The sequence below is a fragment of the Crinia signifera genome, chromosome 4 (genome assembly GCF_055691185.1).
Source record: "Crinia signifera chromosome 4, ASM5569118v1, whole genome shotgun sequence".
Classification (NCBI taxonomy): Eukaryota; Metazoa; Chordata; class Amphibia; order Anura; family Myobatrachidae; genus Crinia; species Crinia signifera.
The window spans coordinates 158,616,882-158,641,076 of NC_139220.1; the positions used below are offsets into that span (position 1 = coordinate 158,616,882).

The 24,195-nt window shown below is 41.9% G+C and overlaps 1 protein-coding gene across 1 annotated transcript in view; it reads right to left on the reverse strand.

Annotated features, from left to right (window-relative positions):
• Window positions 1-24,195, reverse strand: part of GRM8 (glutamate metabotropic receptor 8) — a 951,427-nt gene that overhangs the window by 91,682 nt on the left and 835,550 nt on the right. Inside the window, exon 9 of the mRNA XM_083182858.1 lies at window positions 21,207-22,142. Within this exon, the coding sequence (XP_083038984.1) occupies window positions 21,207-22,142 (936 nt within the window). The remainder of the gene's footprint in view (window positions 1-21,206; window positions 22,143-24,195) is intronic.

A 24,195-nucleotide genomic window follows, 5' to 3' on the forward strand; every position in this document is an offset into this window, starting at 1 on the left:
GAATTGTAGGGCATGAAATACCGCCTGTCGGCACATGTCGGCTCAGAAAACAATGAATAACCCCAAGTTAACCTTTTGACTGTCGACCTAACCCATGTCGACCTAGACTCATATCGACCTTTCTGCATGCTGACCTAGACACATGTCGACCTAAATGCGTGGCGACCTAATCACTGTCTAACAACTTGCTGGTGGTCCAATGACCACATCCCATGAGCATAAAAAGCAGCGCTTGACCAATAGAATTAAAAAAATGTTTATTACTATACAACATCATTAATACATACTTTAAAAAAAATAAGGTATAAAAAAGACACACAATAAAGGTCTGGTGTAGACCGGGGTATAAAATGAGCCACTTGTTTCTATTAGGCTTGGGAATAAATAATATAACCCTGTAGTGTTCACTAGTGGTAAAACAAAAGTATAAGGTGTTCTCCGGAGTTTATAGTTACCAAAACTGGTCACCACAAGGTAAGGGCTATCTGGCAATCACTTTATGCAGTGCATTCTGAGTCACTTTTTTACGTAGAGAGATTCAGCATCCAGTTGATATAGATGAGAAATCCCTCTTTAATGGAGAATAAACATCATAGAAATAGAGTCCTCCTTCCAGGGTTTAGCAAACAAGAGTCCCAAGGCTGGTTCAAGTGGTAATCCTTTGGTAGGTAAATGGGTGAATGGCACCTAACACGTTTCCCTGTGGTCCGTGGCAGCTTTCTCGATGGTGACTGACATAACATAGCTTATGGCTATATATAGCCCTTTTGATAGGAAATGTGCAGTATACTGTACTGATCTTATTGAATAATTGGTATCAATCAACGTAACCATTTAAAAAAAATACTGTGAGAGACAGAGTACAGAGACAAAGTTAATATAAAGTTATTAATGTATTTAAAAAAGTAGTTTAGATGGGCAAACACATATAAAATGGCCAGTGACTTGCATCGACTTCTGCAATGCCTTCCAGAAATTATACTGATTGGATGGAAGTCCAACCACATGATGGACACTCGCTTCCAAACCGTGACCCACACAGAATATGACGGTTTAGAATTGGTATTTATAATCTGCAATTTGTGATATTTAGCAAAAAATGGAAATCCACATTCATTACCCAATACTTATAAGGGGAAAGGGGTCTCATACTGAAAGAGTTAGTATTGATTATAAAGGGACATACTGTATATCCATTGTCAATGCGTATCAGAGTAGACATAAACTACATATATAAACACATGGCATATTAAAGTAGACTTTGGGAGGAAGAGAAAACACGGTACTTATGTAATATCTGGGCTCCCGTTTTTCTTATGAGAGCGTGTCCCCTCGCGGGGCTCGCTGCGCTCGCCACGCTTCGGGCACGGTGGCTCGCTGCGCTCGCCACACTATATAAAATCAACTCCATGCGTATTTGGATAGTAGGGGTATGAAAAAATGGGGTGCATTTAACATGGGAGTCCAGATAATACATAAGTACCGAAAACACAAATAAAAATAATAATAATAATAATAATAATAATAAACATAAACACACTTGATCCATCTAGTAAACATAATCACATCTCAATATACATCCAAATACTGGTATTGTATATTTAATGGACACATACTGTAGTCTATGTTCTACAGTAGTTGTACCAACAAAGTACCTTGATACACATAACTAAAAATCACACACATATCATTGTGATCGTAATATTCATTACCAGTCCAAAACTTCTCTATGCTGAGCATAAGTATGAACTGTACAGTGTATGGAAGTTATGATATGTGTGTGAAGGGAATTTGGTATAGGGTATTTCTTTAATCATCCTTCTCTTCTTCCTGAATACACAGAGTCTTCTCTTCTAAATAACTGTATTTAGTTCCAACGATTCATTTAACCCATTTGGGAAGAGGGAATTCGCTTTGAAGATCCCAAAAACTTCCTGTTAACACAGGATTTTGAACCGGTTACCCCCTTCACACCAATCAATTTCAAGCATTTTGGATTGTGGTAATGTCTTGATGTAGAAAATTCTTATTAATTATGTTCCTCCGATGTTTGAGGAACCTTGTTTTGAATGAATGTGTAGTGCAACCCACATACCATAGTCTGCACCAACAGATTAACATGTAGACAATGTATGTGGTGTTAGACCTGGACCCAAAGTCAATGAAAGTCTTTGATTTTGGATGTATCCACAAGTTATGCATTTATTCTTATAACATCCCTTTATTCTGGTTGGTAACCACATTTGTTGGCCTGTTGGTCACTTAATTTGGTCTTTCTACAGATGGCTGGGGGCTAGTATGTTCTGCAATGCTCTATTTTTCTTAACCCTTTGTGTGCCCACAGAGACTGTTTTTTTTTTTGGGGGGGGGGGGGGGGTTGAAATATTTAACTAAACTCCAATGAATGGACTTGACTGTATATGTATTTATTTATACTAAAAGAACAGTCTCTGTGTGCGATGCTGGCCTATTTAGTGGATATTTTGAGGATCACTCACAGCAACGTTGGCACTCAAAGGGTTAAATATGAAGTTAGGTTTCATAGGTATGAGGTCCATCAATATTTTATCTGGTTTCAGAATAATATAGTTTTTCTGGGCTATCTTTTTAATGCTCAGGAACCCGCTGCTGTTTGTTAATATAAATGTGATCTTGCTCTCATCCTCCTTCTCTTCCTTCAACCTCATATTTGCTCCCTCCAATATAGGATTTTTGTCCTTATTCCTCACTTTCTCATAAGCTCCTCTAACTAATTGTTTCGGATAACCCCTTTCTTCAAATGATCTCATCATAAAGGTAGCTTGAATGTCAAATGTACCTAAATGGGAACAGTTTTGTCTTAGAGCATAAGACAGCTGGCCCTTGGGAATGTTTTTTACTCATGTGGGTTGATGTGCACTCTTAAAGTGCAAATAAGAGTTGGTATTGACTTATTTTTTATAATTAGAAGTGCTCATTTTATTGTCTTTTATTTCAAATGATAAATCTAAAAAAATTATTTTGGTTTTGTGAAAAGAATGTGTGAAAGTAAGATTGAATTGATTGTGATTGAGGTGAGAAACAAAAGAAAGTGCAGATGTGAAATCCCCATTATCCTCAATATAGTGGCCATAGAGGACCAGATTAATGTTGGAATCCCCCCCCCCCACACACACACACACACAAAAGCTGGTCCCATACCCAGCCCATGTAGAGATTTGCATAGCTTGGTGCAAACCTGGTCCTCATGGCCATTCCCATCACCAGAAGTTAATATGTGTCCAAAAATAAAAAAAATATCGGGTTGAAGGATAAAGGATATGAAGTCTATGTTGAAGGTACCGTGTTCCAAAGTCAGATCACCATCTTGTAGTAATTGTTTTCTTATAGCCTCCAAACTCAATTTATGGGATATGCTTGAGTAGAGGCTTTTGATGTCCAATGTTAAAAATGTGTATGTCTATAGGTGCTGTGGGATGTGCATTAGAGAGAAACCTGTGTTCTTTCTTAGATATTACATTTTCATTCAATGCCTTGTCAACCAAGTCACTCCCTTTATCTGCTTCCTTTATGATAAGGATGGAGTCTTTGTTAATTTGTGTAATGTTTTTCTCCAATTTATTTAAATTGTTAGTTTTCCTGGAGTTCTTACTGCTACCTGTTTCTGCACATAATGTTTTAAAATCATCAAGAGTATTCTTGTAATAGCTTTCTATATTTACTCCCTTCGATTTGATGGGATATAATTCTGATTGAAGTTTTAGATCATTCTTATTGATATTGTTATGGTTCTGGGGCGTCCGGCCTCCCCTAACTCCGTTGCCTCTAACCAGCAGTTAACGGACACGTGCGGTGCTAGGCTTCACCTATAATAGCCGCGTTCGAGAGAGCTGGTTAGTCCGGCTCTAACCCCGATGCCACCAGGTCTTACGTGGGACAACGCGTCTGCCAAGGCTAGCGGAGAGCAAGGGGAACCTCTAACTAATAACCCGATAAGCCAGGAGCCCAGAACCATCTACAGGAACACGATTCCACGGGGATGGAGAGTACACGATGGAGTAATGCTAACCCTGGCAACAGTTCTTTGCGGGGGTAAAAACAATCAACAATCGGCAACAATGCTCTGCGATGGTATAAACAATCAATAATCGGCAACAATGCTCTGCGATGGTATAAACAATCAATAATCGGCAACAATGCTCTCCCAGCGTACACAGGTTGTGATGGTGATACAACGTATAAGATGAGAAGACGATGGTACTAAAATCTCAACTTATCTGAAATGTCGTGGGTAGGGATGCCACGGATGGATCAAGGAAAACCAGGAACCAGACAGTAACAACTGAAGCGAATCCACTTGACAGGACACGGACTGACAGGCAAGAATCTCCTCAGGGACCGGGAACACTCTGCACAGGAAGTGAGAACTATAACCGGCGTCAGCCATATGTCCTGGAGGGGTTTAAATACCCCCAAACAGCCAATGCCTGATCCCTGCCTAAATCCCTGGCTGAAGACAGCTGTGATCTAAACCCCTACCTCCCCGCGGCCGCCTGGCGTCCCCCGTCGCCTAGGCAACCGCTGTGGCCGGGGAGGAAGTGGGAGTGTCTTGGGGCTTATGCTGCCGCCCGCCGGCGTCCTCACGCAGCGGCGTCCTGGTTGCCTAGCAACCGCCGGGACGCGCTGCTGCGGAAGCGCCGGGCGGAGGTGGAAGGAGCGTGTGTTGCTCCTAAGACCTTCCCCCCGTGACGGCGCTATGGTGCGGCGGCGTCCCGGCTGCCTAGCAACGGCCGGGACGCGCCGCTGGGAGACCGCTTCGCGGCTCCTAACAGTATCCCCCCCTTGAGGAGGGGTCACCGAACCCTTGGCCCCTGGTTTCCCGGGGAATAGTTTGAAGAATAGGTTTTTCAATTTAGGCGCATGCAGAAACCTCTCCGGGACCCAAGACCTTTCCTCTACCCCGTAGTTTTTCCAGTGTACCAGGAATTTGAGACGCCCCCGCACCCTCTTGGAATCTAAAATTTTCTCAACCACAAATTCCTTGCGGCCGTGCACAAGAACGGGTCTGGGTTTGTGGGCCTGAGGGTTCCTATCCCGGGTGGAGGAAAACACCGGTTTAAGGAGCGAGCAATGAAAGACATTGTTAATCCTTAAGGACTTGGGTAATAACAACTTGAAAGCCACAGGGTTGATTTTTTCTTTTATTAAAAAGGGTCCAATAAATTTCGGACCTAGCTTGGATGTGGCCTGATGAAGTTTGATGTTACGTGTGGATAACCACACCCTTTGCCCCACCCTGAAGGAACATGGCCTCCTATGAACGTTTACATAACGCTTGGCGCCACGAGCTGCCTGTTCCAGGGCTACATGGATCTTTCTCCAGGACTTCCTTAAGTGAGTTACCAAGGACGAGGAAGAAGGACTCTGAGACTGAACATCAAAAGCATTGAATTTGGGATGCATGCCGGTAACACAGTAGAAAGGGGATTTCCTAGAGGCTGTGTGGCATGAATTATTATAAGAAAACTCTGCCACCGGGAGTAGTTCTGCCCAATTACTTTGACATTTGGAAATGAAGCACCTTAAATACTGCTCCAGGCTCTGATTGGTTCTTTCGGTCTGCCCATTGGACTGAGGGTGGTACCCTGACGAGAGGCTAACATGGATGTCCAGACTTTTGCAAAAAGATCTCCAGAACCTGGCCACAAACTGCGATCCCCTGTCAGAGACAATATCCACCGGTAGCCCATGTAACCTAAATACATGCTGAATAAAAAGATGAGCCAGTTCCTGAGCGCTGGGAATTTTCCGTAAAGGAACAAAGTGTGCCATCTTACTGAAACGGTCCACGGTCACCCAGATAGTGTTGTACATCCCGGATTGAGGCAACTCCACAATAAAATCCATGGAAATGTGAGACCATGGTTTGTGAGGGATGGACAAAGGATGGAGTTGACCAAAGGGTGACCCTCTGGAAGCTTTGTTTCTGGCACAGACCTCACAAGACATGACAAATTGACGAGTGTCAGGACGAATGGTGGGCCACCAAACAGCTCGGGACAAAGACTCAAGAGTTTTTTTTACTCCCGGGTGACCAGAAATTTTGGAGGCGTGGAAGTCCTTGAGAACCAACAGACGGAGTCCCTTGGGAACAAAAAGACGTCCCTCTGGAGTATTCTCCGGAGCTTGAGCCTGGCCTGCCAAAACCCGTGAAGCTAAATCCTGTGTTAACCCTGCAATGATAATGGAAGCTGGCACAATAGGAACCTCAGATGATCTAGACTCCTGAAGCGGCTGAAAACTCCGTGACAAGGCATCCGCCTTAACGTTCTTCGGACCCGGTCTGAATGTTATAATGAAATTAAACCTGGTAAAAAACAAAGCCCATCTGGCCTGTCGGGGATTCAGCCGCTTAGCCGACTCGATATATGCCAAATTTTTATGGTCAGTAATCACCGTAACCACATGCATGGCTCCCTCCAGCCAGTGACGCCATTCCTGGAGAGCCCATTTAATGGCCAGGAGTTCCCGGTTGCCAACATCATAATTCCGCTCCGCGGAAGAAAATTTCCGGGAAAGATACGCACATGGGTGGATCTTATTATCGGAGGGTTCTCTTTGTGACAATACGGCACCCGCCCCAATTTCTGATGCATCCACTTCCACCAGAAAAGGCTCCCTGGGATCCGGGTGTCTGAGGATAGGTGCAGAACAGAAGGCCTCCTTGAGCTTCTCAAAGGCCACCAAGGCTGGTCTGGACCAACTCTGAGGATCGGCTCCTTTCTTAGTCAATTCCACGATGGGGGCCACAATATCAGAAAAGGAGCGAATGAACCGACGATAATAGTTTGCAAAGCCCAAGAATCTCTGGACGGCCTTAAGACTGGTGGGACGCGTCCATGAGAGAACGGCCTGGACTTTACTCGGGTCCATAGAGAACCCCTTGGGAGAGATGATATAACCAAGGAACGCAATCCGATCCACCTCAAACTCGCATTTCTCCAGTTTGGCATACAGATTATTTTCCCGGAGTTTCTGAAGAACCAACTTGACATGATTGCGATGTTCTGAAAGGCTTCCGGAATAAATGAGAATATCATCCAGGTATACCACAGTGAAAACCCCAAGATAATCCCGAAGCACCTCATTAATGAAATCCTGGAAGACTGCGGGGGCATTTGAGAGCCCAAACGGCATTACAAGATACTCATAGTGGCCAGTATGAGTGTTGAAAGCCGTTTTCCACTCGTCCCCTTCTCTAATCCTGATGAGATTATATGCTCCCCGTAAATCAATTTTAGAGAAAATAACGGCCTCCCGGACCTGATCGAATAACACTGAGATCAACGGCAAGGGATAGGAGTTTTTGACCGTAATCTTGTTCAAGGCCCGATAGTCAATGCACGGCCTCAGGGACCCGTCTTTTTTCTCTACAAAAAAAAACCCCGCCCCGACTGGGGACTTAGATGGACGAATAAATCCCTTAACGATATTTTCTTGAATATATGAATCCATCGCTTGGGTTTCTGGGATGGAGAGAGCATACAACCGCCCTTTGGGTAGAGAAGCCCCAGGGATCAAATCTATGGCACAATCGAACGGCCGATGTGGTGGTAACACATCTGCCTCTTTTTTAGAGAAAACATCGGCAAACTCTAAATATTGAGATGGTAACGAGGGAAACATTGGTTAAGTGATACGTACAGGAAGAGAGAGACATTCCTGACGACACCTGGGACCCCATTCCCGAATCTCCCCTGTCTCCCAATTAATGTTGGGGTTATGTTTCCTCATCCACGGTAACCCCAAAACCAAAGGTGCCATGGGACATTGGAAGAGGAAAAAAGAAATTTCCTCCGAGTGGAGAGATCCCACAACCAACTTGAGAAGAGGGGTACGATGAGATATGGTGCCATTCGTCAAAGGGTAACCATCCAAACCACACACTGAAACCGGAGAGTCTAGAGGCAAGGATGGAATACCCAGGGAGGTGGCTAGATTGACATCACAAAAATTCCCTGCCGCACCACTATCTAAAAAGGCGGTAACCTCTGTGGTACCTCCAGCGAAAGTAATCCTGGTAGCGACTAATACAGAATTTAAAGAGGAGAACCCTGCTAAACCTAAATGACGCTCCCCTCCCTCACTTAGGCTTTGTCTTTTACCGACTTCTGAGGACACTCGATTGCCCGGTGACCTGGACCCCCACAGTAGAGGCACAAGCCCCTGCTCCTGCGACGATTTTTCTCTGAAGCAGAGAGCCGCGTGGCCCCCAACTGCATGGGTTCTTCATCGGAATCGAGCACCTCCTCCGTGGGCTTGGGAGACCACCCTCCGGAGACTTTTTCTCTCTGTCGCTCACGAAGTCGTCGGTCTATTCTAATCGTGAGCTTCATTAATTCATCCAGAGAGACAGGCACAGGGTATTGTACTAAGCAATCTTTAATGCGCTCAGATAACCCAACTCTAAACTGGCTACGGAGAGCGGGATCGTTCCACCCAGAATCAACTGCCCACCTTCTAAATTCTGTGCAGTATGTCTCTGCGGGACCCCTACCCATTCTCAGAGAACGCAGGTTAGCTTCTGCCGAGGCCACCCAGTCGGGGTCATCGTAGAGAAGACCCATAGCCGTAAAGAAATTATTCACTGAGGTGAGAGCTTCTGCACCTGCAGGAAGCCCAAAGGCCCATGTCTGGGGATCCCCCTGAAGGAGGGAAACGATGATGCCCACCCTCTGCATCTCCGATCCAGAGGACTGAGGGCGCAGCTTAAAGTACAATTTACATGCCTCCCGAAAATTAAAAAACTGGGATCGATCCCCTGAAAAACGATCCGGGAGGTTAACCTTAGGCTCAACCGGACGGGAAGTGGACAAAGAGTGGGCTACTCTCTCGTCCTGAGCATTAACCCGGAGAGTGAGATCTTGAAGTCTCTGGGTTAAATTATGTACCTGACCGGCCAGGACTTGGGCTGCAGCCTGTGGTGAGGTCTCCATCTATACCAGTGATGGGTATGATAATACTGTAATGGCCGGTTATAATGTTATGGTTCTGGGGCGTCCTGCCTCCCCTAACTCCGTTGCCTCTAACCAGCAGTTAACGGACACGTGCGGTGCTAGGCTTCACCTATAATAGCCGCGTTCGAGAGAGCTGGTTAGTCCGGCTCTAACCCCGATGCCACCAGGTCTTACGTGGGACAACGCGTCTGCCAAGGCTAGCGGAGAGCAAGGGGAACCTCTAACTAATAACCCGATAAGCCAGGAGCCCAGAACCATCTACAGGAACACGATTCCACGGGGATGGAGAGTACACGATGGAGTAATGCTACCACTGGCAACAGTTCTTTGCGGGGGTAAAAACAATCAACAATCGGCAACAATGCTCTGCGATGGTATAAACAATCAATAATCGGCAACAATGCTCTGCGATGGTATAAACAATCAATAATCGGCAACAATGCTCTCCCAGCGTACACAGGTTGTGATGGTGATACAACGTATAAGATGAGAAGACGATGGTACTAAAATCTCAACTTATCTGAAATGTCGTGGGTAGGGATGCCACGGATGGATCAAGGAAAACCAGGAACCAGACAGTAACAACTGAAGCGAATCCACTTGACAGGACACGGACTGACAGGCAAGAATCTCCTCAGGGACCGGGAACACTCTGCACAGGAAGTGAGAACTATAACCGGCGTCAGCCATATGTCCTGGAGGGGTTTAAATACCCCCAAACAGCCAATGCCTGATCCCTGCCTAAATCCCTGGCTGAAGACAGCTGTGATCTAAACCCCTACCTCCCCGCGGCCGCCTGGCGTCCCCCGTCGCCTAGGCAACCGCTGTGGCCGGGGAGGAAGTGGGAGTGTCTTGGGGCTTATGCTGCCGCCCGCCGGCGTCCTCACGCAGCGGCGTCCTGGTTGCCTAGCAACCGCCGGGACGCGCTGCTGCGGAAGCGCCGGGCGGAGGTGGAAGGAGCGTGTGTTGCTCCTAAGACCTTCCCCCCGTGACGGCGCTATGGTGCGGCGGCGTCCCGGCTGCCTAGCAACGGCCGGGACGCGCCGCTGGGAGACCGCTTCGCGGCTCCTAACAGATATTATGTATCCATCATTATTTTGCAGGGGAGTTCATACTTTCTTCCTCAAGTTCAGTTGAAATCTCTAATGCAAGATCGTCCTGTGTATCAAGGAAAATTAGATGCCCCCTCTTCTTTTTCAGATGTTGTTGGGCAAATATTTCTGTCTACATAAGGTACAGACAAACCTATTTAGTTCAATAAATAAGTCATATATATTATCGTAGTTGAAGGTGCAAATTGAAGTCCTCTACAAATAGTTGGATTTTGTTATTGCTTAATTTCTTGGATGACAAATTAAATATGTTGGCAGTTGTTTTTTTGCTATTTAATATTTTAAAGCTCTCTTTCTTCACTCCTTATTTTCCTCGCAATCTGAAAATCTTCTTCTTTTTGGTGTCCCTATCTTCCTTTCTCTGATGTGGATCTCTTCTTAGTGTTTTTGGGTGTAAGGCTAAAAAAAGACTCTGTCTGGTTTTCTTGCTCCCCTCTCAAGTTTTTCTCTTTGGGTCTCGCACCCATACTGGGGGCTCTTGTGGCAGATTTTGAGTCCCTTCTATGACCCTCAGTCTATCCCCTGAAGTCTGTTTATGTATTCCCCTAGATTGTTCCCTATAGCTATTATTTCTAATTGTGGTGGTCAGTTTTGGTAACTATAACCTCTGGAGAACACTTTATACCTTAATTTCACCACTAGTGAACACTACAGGGTTATATTATTTATTCCCAAGCCTAATAGGAAAAAGTGGCTCATTTTATACCCCATCCATGCAATACCTCTATTGTATGTCTTTTATATTCCTTTAAGTTGTTTTTAATATGTATTACTGATGTTTTAAACTAATAAAATATGTTTTATTAAAAGCGCTGCTTTTTATGCTCATGTGCATTCCATAATATTATATTCCTTTGTCTACTGTGAGGACTGACTACCCTCACGATTAAGCAGATGCTATTGGAGCAACACTCACACCAAGCGCGCAATAGTAATCTAGGTTACACCCCTTTTAGAATGATCTTTAAACTGGCACTGGCCTACTGTAGATTAGATTTGCCTAGTTGGAATTGATGGTTGCTTTGGGTTGCTGGGTTGAAACTAACTGATGCTCTGGAGTGCTGGGCTGGGACCATCTGATGTGCTGGAGACCTGGCCTGGAACTAACTAATTTACTGGAAAGCCAGGTGGGGAATGTCTATTGCTATGGGGAGCTGAGTTGGAACTGGTTATTGTTCTTGAAAACCAGGTTAGAATGAGACATTGCACTCCAGTGGAATTGGAGCTGAGGAAGTGCTTCATTTCTACTAGCTACTGGCAATTTTTGGTCACAGCTGAAGTCCCACACCCTCCCATCAAATGCCTGGGAATACCTTTGTTTTTAAATCCTTACTTGGCATTCCGATCGGAACTACACTAGTGGTTGGAAGGTATCTAAAGGGTAAAAAAGTGAATCATACAGCTCCCTGGACATATCAGGACTTTTTACCAGACTGTGGAGACTGCTGTTTAAATTACTTATTAGTGTAAGTGTGATTACCTACACTGTCCATACCTTAGCGCATGTGACACTGAAAACTACTATTATTCCCAGGCAATGGACAGTTACCTCCCCCAAATGCCAACTTTCTTTCAAAATGCATGCAACCAGTGATTAAAAAAAGTACAGGATTTTATCACAGGGTGGCCTCGTACATGCGTACTGCAATCCATATGCATGCGCAGTCTATCGATAATTGCCCAGCCTGTGAATTTGCAGCCATGTGATTAGTTTTGAATTAGGCCCATTCAGTTCACAATAGTTTTGGCCCTAAAGTTCACAATTTAGCAAATCAATATGGCAGTTTGCTGGCTAAAACATTGCTTCATATAGCAAGACTAGACATACAGTATATACAGTATAGATGATCCTGTGTAGTCACATGGCTTCACCTCTTAAATTATGTTGGTTCTGTACCAATGACTGATTTTGAGTTTACAGTAGTTTGAAACTTCAGATACTGGTATATGAAAAAGGTTATTAGTTATGTAAGCGATGAGTTCTAGGTATCTATCCAAACTGGTATCTCACTAGGCATGGATTTCAAAATGAGGCAAAACAGCCATCAACAACAATCTTCCTGGCATCAGATGTTGTGTGCTTTCTTGATAAGAGTCACTCCCTCATGGTTTGGGTGTCATTTCACACAGTACACTTGAGGGAGAGGGTCGGTGCAGGCTGCAATGTGATTATTGAAAGCTAGTGTGACTGTAGGGCTGAGAAATATTGTGGGTTCATCAATGAACTACTGTAAAGCTGTGAGCTTCAGCACTGTCTGTGACACTGTCAGACTCAGTGTCAATAGTGTAAAGGCTGTGGGCTTCTGTGTCATTGTCATTGGTAAATGGCTGTGGGCTAAAGTACTGTGACTGTTTCAGTGTTATGAATATCAACATTATAAAAAAAAAAAAACTGTATTCAGGACAGCTTTAGGCTCTGCACTTTAAAAATAACATTCAGTACAGGTATCACCATTATTTACTGTATTAAAAATTTCTACTTCACATGTGATGTTGCTATGGGCAACCAATCAGATCCTGTCTACTATCTTCTAGAGGGTGCTAAATAAATAATAAGTAGATTCTGATTGGTTGCCCATAGCAACATCACATTTGAAGTAGAATACACATCTTAGTAAATTTCCCCTATTATGTTCTGTAGGTGTCACCTTTACTTATAGCTATGTATATCGCAATATTGAAATAAAGGGGTGTTGTTCAGACACCTAACAAAACAATGTTCAGCAGGTGCCACTGATGAGTGTAACGTACAATGGCACAAAGTCAACAGCCTCCAGTTACCAATCCCAGAGGAGGCATGTGCATGTTCAGCAGCAGCAGTATGGTTCTCAGAGATATCCAAGTTTGACCACTGCTCTTCCAACAGGTTCTGGTTGAAAAACTCACGTCAGTCTTTTCCTGTGTCATCCTTTTCCTTGATTACCTTTTGCTTTTGTTGACCTTTGGTGTTGACCTATTGCCTGTCAACCCTTTTCATGTGTTGACTTTATGCCTGTCGACCAATATTGGTCAACTTATTGACTGCCAACCTAATAATCAACACCCTTTCAAACAGAGCTATGCAGCACATCTGCTTGTATTGCAGGAGCCCTTGTAACACATCCAATAAAAGACAAGATAGCTCCTATATAGTACCACTCAGCCTCTGCTGCAAGTGAGGGTGCATCTGCCACTCCAGCTGGACTGTAAGATGGGAGTCGCCAGCGAAAACTGATACGGTATGCTGCAGATAACTGAATATTATTAGTCAGACCCTGACCCACCAGCTGTTGTCACACAGAGGAGCTGGTCCCCGTAGACTGTCTGAGAGTGTTACAGTATCTGTCGATATAGATCTGCAGATAGAAATGCAGGAGCGACAACCCAGTACAAGTGCTGTGGCTGCTACCAGTCAGAATCACAAAGAATGTTTAATAAGACACATCTTATCTAAACTATATGTCACAATGTTCATCAAAATATCATTTCCTAAAGGAAACATTTCAAATTGGCAACATGCCATACACCACACATAGGACCTTATTATGGTCCACACACAATGCTGCGAATTGTACTAAACGCCGGTCACTGTGTGCATGGATGGCCACCCCCCCGTCGCACGCCACGATTCCCCGCACAGCCGGGAATCGATGAAGTTGTACTTCTTTCATTAATCTTCATCTGAGCCTTGAGGTCCTTCACAAAGACTTTTATATTTCAAAGTGTTAATACTCTAAGCACGGAAAATACAGTATACTGAGAAGAAACTAGATATCAAAGTTATGGTCAGATAATTGTGTATAGTAATTATTTCGAACTTTGGTATGAGAATACTCTATACAAAAAGGAGCTCCTTATTCTAATACTTAGCACATGATGAGATTATTTAGCTACAGGTTTTACTGTCAAATTGCCTTTTGTTCTTATGTTGCTGGTATCATGTTTTTATCACACCTATCAGTAATATTTTATTTCAACTGACATTTTGTAAAAATCTTGCTTCCGCTATGCTTGTTATGTTCACACTTGGATCTATAGGATTCCTGCTGTTTCATTCAGTGACTATTGCCTTTCATGTGTGTTTAATTATTAAGCTACTGTGTATCTGCACTTTTCATGGAAAGACAAGCTGCACAGAATAAAGACTATGCCAAAACAGTGCTGGATACCAATATATGAGATACAGTATATAAAAATAAAAATAAAAGTATAAAAATAATATAATAAACCATATATAAAATATATATTATGCAACTATTAAACATGTAAAGCAGTGTATTTAAATATTTTTTTAAACTTTATATGCAGTATACTGTAAAACAATTCCAAATAATAATCTGATGACATGGTTAAACAACCCTATATAATGATGCTGGAGTAGAATTGTTTGCGCCAGTGAGTCCCGGAAATCTTTGGCAGCAGTAAGTGTGACTCCCCTATATGAATTTATGATTGCGTTTTCAGGGGTGTTACCACATCTCTGAATGTACTAAAGTCCTGCTACCGGGCTCTGAAGCTGAGAGTAATGCCAGTTATAGCTGTGTGAGGCCTATGGACTTCTTTAAACAGCGCTGTGTGAAGGTTCCAACATTGATTCCTCCCAGCATGTGTCCGTGGCAGCCGGCGTCATTTATATACAGTATTTGGTGGATGAGTTGGACAGATCACTCACTTTGGAAAAATTGGTCAATACTGCTGTCCCATTAGCAAAGAAATTCCTTCCCTTATTTCATCAATACAATTCTCGGTTCTCTCTTTTATTTCAATTCATATTACTGTGATTTTAAGAATCTTTTATTATCTCTACCTCTAAGAACGAAAGCAGATGTCCAGCAGTTATTGTTGTAAAATAATTTTTTGTGTGTTTTGCCACTGATGAAGTTGTAAAATGAAACGCATTGGGCTTACTGTATGAGAACATCTGTACTCAATATGGAATCTGTATTCCGCCTGCAACTCTGAGAATTAATTGAATGATCTTCATTTTATTTAGTTTTTTATTGTACAAATTTAAAGCGTATACTGCATAGCATTGTTTGAATTGAGACACTTTCTACATCATTCTTTTAATTGGGTTGCCCATTTCAACCTCCATTGCACCCTCCAACATCTCAATAACCAGACTGTCTTCCCTACCCCTCACTAACAGGAGGGGTTCATAAGAGGTGCTGCATCTCCTTGGTTTCTAGACCATAGCACAGTTTGAGACCTTTTTACTTCTATATACTATATGATATATTTTATTTTTCCTATTTATATGTCTATAAATATATTTAACTTGCCAGTCGAATTACAGCACAGGACATACCACACAATCACTTGTTACACCCAGGCAGCACTGGTCACACTCCTATGGTGGCACATAATAGACACTTCATACATTTCAGTTTCAGGCCCACGAGGACGTTAATCTGGCACTAATCATATCTAAAGTGTGCAATTTCAACAGCTCTAACCTCAATGGAAAAAATATAATCTGAAATCAGAAAGATCTCAGAGTAAACAACCTCCACATAGCCCACAATTCTGTTAACATGCCCTCACTAAACTTTATGAACATGTGAACACTTTGTTGCACTCATTTAGTTGCAATTGTAAATGTGACTGAGGTGTGTGCTACTCAGTATCACCATAGATGTGAATGCTCTTCTTCAGAGATAGAACAATGCCAAAAATAACACGATTAATCTTCAGAACGGACTTGAGTATAACTCTGCATCAGCCCCAATTACTTATATCCATATTCAGATAATATGTTCTTCCTGCCTGTTTGAACTGCTTGTATAAACCCTAAAGGTGGCCATACACTTATACTATATAGCCATTTTTCACACATTTTCGGTAAATTGTGTGAAAAGTGCCATATTGTATATGTTTAACTTTGGGATCGATCCTATGCACAGTCCAATGTGCATTGATTCAGATCCAAAGATTGCCATGACTACCACAAGGATTTGTTGGATCCTGTGGCAGTCAATAGCATTGCATACAATACATCATGGCCCTTATTCTCGTTCACTCACAAAGGTATATTCCTTCTCAAATGGACAAAACCATGTGCTCTACAGGTGGGGCAGATTTAACTTGTGCAGATAAATTTAGATTTGGGTGGGGTTATACTTTAAAGTGAGATCTATATTGCACTATAGTGTACAAATAAAGCAGCCAGTATTTTCCCTGCACAAAAATAAAATAACTCACCCAAATCTAAATCTCTCTGCATGTTACATCTGCCCCCTGCAGTGCACATAGGGCCTTATTCTAGTTCACTCTTTCTGACAAAATCCTTCTTAGATGGACAAAACCATGTGCACTGCAGGGGGGCAGATGTTACTTGTGCAGAGAGAATTAGATTTGGGTGGGGTTATACTTCAAAGTGAGATCTATATTGCACTATAGTGTACAAATAAAGCAGCCAGTATTTTCCCTGCACAAAAATAAAATAACTCACCCAAATCTAAATCTCTCTGCACGTTACATCTGCCCCCACATAGGGCCTTATTCTAGTTCACTCTTTCTGACAAAATCCTTCTTAGATGGACAAAACCATGTGCACTGCAGGGGGGCAGATGTTACTTGTGCAGAGAGAATTAGATTTGGGTGGGGTTTTACTTCAAAGTGAGATCTATATTGCAATGTAAGAATAAAGCAGCCAGTATTTACCATGCACAGAAACAAAATAACTCACCCAAATCTAATTCTCTCTGCACATTCTACATCTGCCCCCCTGCAGTGCACATGGTTTTGTCCATCTAAGAAGGATTTTGTCAGAAAGAGTGAACTAGAATAAGGCCCATAGTTTTGTCCATTTGAGAAGGAATTTGCCTTTGTGAGTGAACCAGAATAACGGCCCATATGCAAAAGTAGTGCATACAATATATCATATGCAATCTAGCTGCCGGGCAATACCTTTGGCTTAGTATATTGGGGAATATTGGGGTGTTTAATAACAAAACAGTATCAACTACTTGTTATCATAGTTTAAGATCCTTGTGAAAATTATCTATGCTTAGTACAGGCCCAGATAGATTTATTTTGACTTATTTAAGTAGATCAATCACTTAAAGTATAGAACAATTCCAAAAATTAGCCTTTTTTAAATTAAGGTATGAAATGAATCTGGTCATAAAGAATATAGCATAGTGCATATAATATGTGGAATCACATGTCTTCACCTAGCATAGCACATTAATTGTAATATCAGTCTGTTTTCAAAGACAAGTATTTATTTATTTCCAGTTATTTATGTAGCGCACACAAATGTCCTCAATGCTTTACAGAGACTAAAATGTGTCCTACACCTTTTCTGCAGTCATGTTAAACACCCTTCTTGTCTTGCCTAGTTATGAGCATGTTTACAGGAGGGATGCAGTCATTAGGTCGGGAGAATAGAATAGTGTGCCTGAAGCGATGCAAAGGGCTGCCATACACTTAGACAGTGTCCAGAACTAGACGTCTAGATCTAGATCACTAAAAAAATACGTATTGACCTTCTGCATTGTCAACGTTCCACTGGTCAGCCTAAGGATCCTGTCGACCTTTAGTCCCTGACGACCTTCTGCCTGTCGAGCTTCCGGTGTCGAAGGAGTGTCAACCTTTCTTGGGTTGACCGAATGATCCATACATACCCTTTACAAACACCAGGCATCTTTTTCTTGCATTTTCCTTGAAAATGCATCTTAACTTGCATCAATTTGCAATTAAGATGCACCAGAAGACTGTTGATATATCAGGATAGAAAATGCTACATTAAAGTATTTTACTCAATGACACTGTTACATAGCATTTTGTATTCAGATACAGCCACAGTCATACAAATAATATAGGCATTCTGCAAATCATTTTAATCAGCATTAAGTCTGCCTGTGTTATGTAATGCATAGCAATGCTAATAAAATAAAGTTTTGTCCAAACCCCCCCCCCCCCCAAAAAAAAAAAAAAAAAAACCTCCCAACTTTAGCAGAGCTGCCCAGGAACTGATGTTGTCACATCTGGAACAATCTACCCACTACATATAACTAAAAACAAAACAGAATGGTAATTATAACATTCCTTTATGTTTAATGATGAGTCTGAGGGCTATATTTACTAAAAGGCCTGTATCAATGCTAGCACTTCTTGGGGCACTAACAATAGGATTTAAAAAGAGTAAAAGTATTAAATAAAAAAATGTTGCTGGAATTGTATGGCCAATGGTCAAATCTACCAGAAAGCAATATTTTTACATATACAGTACCCCTAAACCATAATATTTTTAGACTTCCCTACACTAGTTGTTATGTTAATTAACTGTACTACTAACTAACATCAAATGAGGAACTGAATAGGGTTATGCACACAGGAAAACAATACATTTTAACATCAGAAATAACAGTTGTGTTATGTGGATTCTATTTTAAAAATGAATTATTTATTGCAGCTCTTAGGCAGCCAGAAGGAAAATCACATTACCTGCTTTTACTGTACATGCCAGGTATGCAAGGATTGCTCTTTCCACTACTTTGGAACCAATAAAGGGAAGTTTTTAAAAATGATAAATGCTGGTTTAAAATAAATTCAGTAAATGGATTTCACTTTTTCGTTACCGCAATGATTGTTTTGAGAACTGCTCTATATTTTACTGACAATATAGTTATTACTATATATACCAAGACAGAAGGACTGATGAGCTGGTTGGCCACCAAAGGAGACAGGGGTTTGCGGATTAGCTCCAGCTGCCTGCACTCTGCCCAGCCACTTGGGGTAGAGAGATGGGGTATGCCGAAAGGGCAGGCCCCCCATGACTCACACAATCCCCCAGTGAGCTGTGTCCATGCCCCTTTTATTGTGTTTATAACGGCCCTGCATGTCTCTGCACAAATGCTATTCAGTACAATATGAGGGTTATTCTGGTTGATACATTCAGATGCAAATTTGCATCCTTGCCATTCAACCAGAACCCACCCTGTGAATGGTACTACGCCGACCCTCCATTCACACAACGCGTATATTCACATGGCATGGGAATGGATGATTTACATATACATCCATTCGCATTACAGTGGGAACCTCCCACATCTTTCGATGGTTGCCAACCATCGAAAGATGTGGTGCGCACACGCATACAGTATATAAAGTACTGTAGATAAAGTGACTTTCAGGTCAGCAAATTGTATTACACTTTGCAATAGGAAATAATAAAACTGAGTAATACTGTAACAGAAAGACATAAGGAAGGAGCTGCATGCAAGCTATAAGATAATAGGCATTGATACACAGGGCCATTTGTTATCTATTGCATGATAGTTCATCACATTGCAAAGGTTCTTGTATGATATAGTCACCCAACAATAAGAAAGTGAAGAAAAATGTGTTAGGAATGTGTGGACTGTACAGTGTGAAGGTTATGTGGGCAATCCCAGAATTTAATAAGCTTGACTAAAGAGGTGAGTTTTCAAGGAATGCTTAAAGGTCTTATTGTGTGTGGGAGTGCAGTCCACAGAGTTGGTGGAGCCCGAAGAAAATCATGCAATTGTGAATGGAAACGTATAATTAGTGTGGGTGAAAGACGTAGATCTTGTGAAGAGCGAATGGGTGGTGGGAGATATCTTGCTGAAAGCAAAGAGATGTAGGATAGTGTAGTTTGGTCAATTGTTTTTGTGTGAGTAAAAGTATTTTATATTGAATATAGTAGAATACAGGTAACCAAAACATGGCCCTTATTCTGATCGGTGCGGCCCGATCAGAAATATGCGGTGATGTCCGTCTTGGCGAATCCCCGCCTTCCGTACGGATCGCCACCTCCGTCCGTATGCGGATATGTGGCGATCCGCATGAATGTGGACGGGGATACGCCTCCTCCATGGTGGGAGCAGCCCCTGCATTCGATGGTCGCCGAACATCGAATGCAGGGCCGCACGCTCCACCAGGTCCCGCAACACAAGACCACACGGACACTTGTCCGTGTGAAATCTTGTATGGGGGCGGGCAGCTGACATCCGGCGATGTCAGATGCCCGCCCCGTACCCACGCGTCACGGCCTCATTACCATGCATACGCCCCGCGTTTGCATGGGAACGCCCATGAAACGCGGGGCGTATGCATAGGGTAATGAGGATAAGTAGCCCCTCACGCCCCTCTACGCCCCCTGTGCGGCGTATAAAGAATCCATGCGGCGAAATCGCCTGCACATGCGCAGAGTGACCTCTGCACATGCGCAGACGATAAACATCGGCGGGCCGTACGCAAGCGGGAATATCCGCACCGATCAGAATAAGGGCCCATGGTCTGATAGAATGGATCCAAAGACGATGAATGTCTAGCAAGGAAGATTAGCCTTGCTGCTGAATTCTCAATGGTTTGTAGCGGTGGGTGTCTTTTTATTCCTCCTTTTGTTAGACCATTGCAATAATCAATGTGGGAGATAGTGAGAGCAACAATTAGAGTTTTTGCAGCAACTTGTACAAGGTATGTTCATATTTTGGATATTTTTTTAGAGCCCATAACATGATTTTGACACAGATTGATTGTGGAGATCAAAGGACAGTTCAGAGTCAAAAAGCTAATTTATAAGTATGGAAACTATTTTCAAATTATAAATGGCTAGTTGACTCAAGTGAGATCATGATATACAGTATGAAGGAACATTTAATTACTTTTTAATTACTTTTTCACCCAGTTACAGTTATGTTGATTCTGCTTGTATATCAAAGGCTGCAAGTAAAATCAGCATCTTGTTCATAAGGCTGACCCAACAGCTTCCTCACTTACTTCAATCTGCCCCATAGAGTAATGGGACTGAGCTAACTCGTATCTTCTACTGAAGCAAGCCCAGCACAAAAGTACATTTTGCAACAAACAAAAAATGTTCCTTATAGAATATGACAACACTGAGCCACTGGTGGATACTGTATTAAATATATCATGCTTTAGCAGCATATGAGTAACAATCCATATGTATTTACAATTAAACTTATAACACATTCTTATATAAAAAAAAGTTACTATAATATTTAACATAACATTCATGAACATGTAATTAAATATGCTTTGTAAATGACTAAAAGATAAAACACATGGGAATGTGATTTAAAAGATTATGCAACCTCCAACAGGTATTATATAAATGATAGTTACTCACCCTTTCTGCTGATTGCGCGGTTCCAAAAAATATTGGAATAAATGCTAACCAAATGATGCAGGTGGTATACATTGTAAATCCAATGGGTTTGGCTTCATTGAAGGTTTCTGGCACTCCTCTAGTTTTAATAGCGTAAACAGTACATGTTACCATCAATAGAATACTGTATCCCAGGGAACAAATTAAAGAAAGTTCTGAAATGTCACACTTAAGAACACCCCTGGCATTTTCTGGGTCAGATGTTCTTTGCTCTCCGTAGTCTACTATGATATGGGGTGGATCCACTACAAACCATATGAAAACTCCAAGTAATTGAACACATATAAGACTGAAAGTGATCACCAATTGAGAAGCTGGACTTATACACTTTGGAGCAGACACAGATTTCTTTCCTTGTTCAAATATCCGATGGATCCGGTTTGTTTTTGTTAGCAATGCAGCATAACTGAAGCACATGCCAAGCCCCAGGAATATACGTCTCAAAGAACAAACGACCATATCAGGTGTTCCAATCATTAGGAAAGTGATGGAATAACACAAAAAAATCCCTGTCAATAGTACATAGCTGAGCTCACGTCCAGATGCTCTCACAATGGGTGTATCATTGTATCGAACAAAGGTGACAATTACAAATGTTGTTGCCACTATTCCCAAAATGGAAATGAATACAGGAATAACAGCCCAAGGAGAGTGCCATTCAAGTTTGATAATAGGGATTAACTGGCAGCCAGTGCGGTTTGCATTTGGTTTTTGATCTAAAGGACAGAGTTCACAGGTCAGCTCGTCTACCTGATAATGATAGCCCTCACACCGCTCACAGCTCCAACAGCAAGGGACTCCTTTCACGGTTTTCTTTCTTTCTCCAGGTTTGCACGGCAGGCTACAAACGGATGCCGGCTGTGTTAGCTCTCTGCTTGTCCACTGCATATCTTCCACCTGAAAGAGTAAAATATTTATTAGGCTTATGATTCATCCTAAAATATACCAGACTAAAATAGATTTCACAGTGATGTGAAATTAGATTTTATTAGAATAGCATCCCAGTTGTAAAATGGAAAAATCATTGAACAATTTACAACCAATACAAAAAGTTGTGTAGTATATTTCAATATTTTTTTTGCAGTCATGGTAAAAAGGGGTAAATAGAGATGTGCCTACAATGAGACATTCTGTATCAGACAGCAAGGTTTTGATGGAAAACAAAACAAAGGGATTTAAAAGTATTTTACATTGAATACAGTAGGTATACAGGTAACCAAAAAATGGTCTGACAGAATGGATCCAAAGATGATGAATGTCTAGCAAGGAAGATTAGCCTTGCAGCTGAAATGCAAAATTGCTTATGCTCGTAGTGCAAAGTGCTGAATTAGTGGTACTTATTTTTTTGTTTTAAAGTGCATATAGCTAACCTATGTGTAATACAGATTGGGAAAAATGCAGATAGACAGGATCATTGTTAGCATATGCACTTCCTTAAATAATACTATTCTGTATACTGATATCAGCAACAAAGAAGTAAAGGTGATATTGTAAATAATATTCTCAGAGCAATCTGTACAAATGACCTTGTGATGTATTTTAACTGGTGAAGAATCTATTATACCAATTCACATGTAGAAATGTCCACAAAACAAGTTTTAGAATATAATATCAGTTACCTAGAATTCCCAGGTGTACTGGAGGTAAGAAAGAAGAATGCAAACTGATGGAAAAGGAAGAATGATGTAAATAATATGGAGGAATGACAGAGACAATAATATAAGGAGATTCTAAAGACATAACTTATCACTAATGCAGTAACGGTAAAAACCAGTCGATGCGTGTTCATAGCATTGATGACACTCATGGAAATTGTTGTCTCCCAAGTTCACAGTATAAGTTCTTCTCTTTTTTGATGAGCAGATATTCCATGACATACAGCAGACCAGTGCATACTCAGAAGATACAACCACTTGGTTGTTCTAGTGTTTCACTGCTGATGTGCCAAACCAGTGCAATATGAAATTTGACCTTGTATAACCAAGATCCTGTCTACTAGCCTCTGGGCACTGTAGAAGCTTCAGACTATGCTGCTGAGGCAATTAAATCCTCATGAACTACGTACACACATTGACATGTGTGGTTTGGCTGTGCATTTTTGTATCAAGGGCCCCAAATTCTCATGGAGGCCTTGCTTACACCTCTAAAAGTATGCAATAGGTAAAACCTAACCTCATATATAAAATTCCTATTTTCCTACAAATTGTAAACCTATGTGCACAATTCTCTTACCTATTGTTTTACTACTGTGTTTGTTCCTACAGTATCTGTAAGGCACTTCTGTGTATGCTAGTGCTTAATAATGAGATGTTTGTGCAGCTGTTAAGTGTGTAGTGTAAAGTGTGAGGAAATAATAATAAGAATATTGGAGATATCCTGGAGATCCATCATCTGATCTGACTCCCTTCTGTACTCCACGGGTAATTGGATTCATACTCCTAACATCCCTGCATGGTGACGTTTGTTTTTCTGCTGTAACAATCCCTGCTTGTAATTGGATTCATACTCCTAACATCCCTGCATAGTGAATAACTTACATTTGTATTTGTTTAGTCTGTATTTGGGCAGGAAAGGATATTGTATTAGTGGTGGGTGTATTGGACCTTACCAATTCCCACTTTGTAGCAAACCTTTTGCTGTGGGTGGGGCTATCAATTAAGGGCCAAACACAGGTCTGAGACATTTCTTTGTAATCTGAATGTGGGCGGCTGTTTTCCGTGTCCAGCTGTGTTGTGTGCAGCTGTTAAGTGTGTAGTGTAAAGTGTGAGGAAATATTAATAAGAATATTGGAGATATCCCAGAGATAAACAGGAGAGGACAGCAGGACACCCATTTACCTTCTGATATCCCCCAAACATACTGCTATCGACATACAACAATGAGCTAAGGACTTCACCACCTCCAACACAATCTGAATGTACAGCCCTCAACAAGCTCCCTGTCTGCAGGT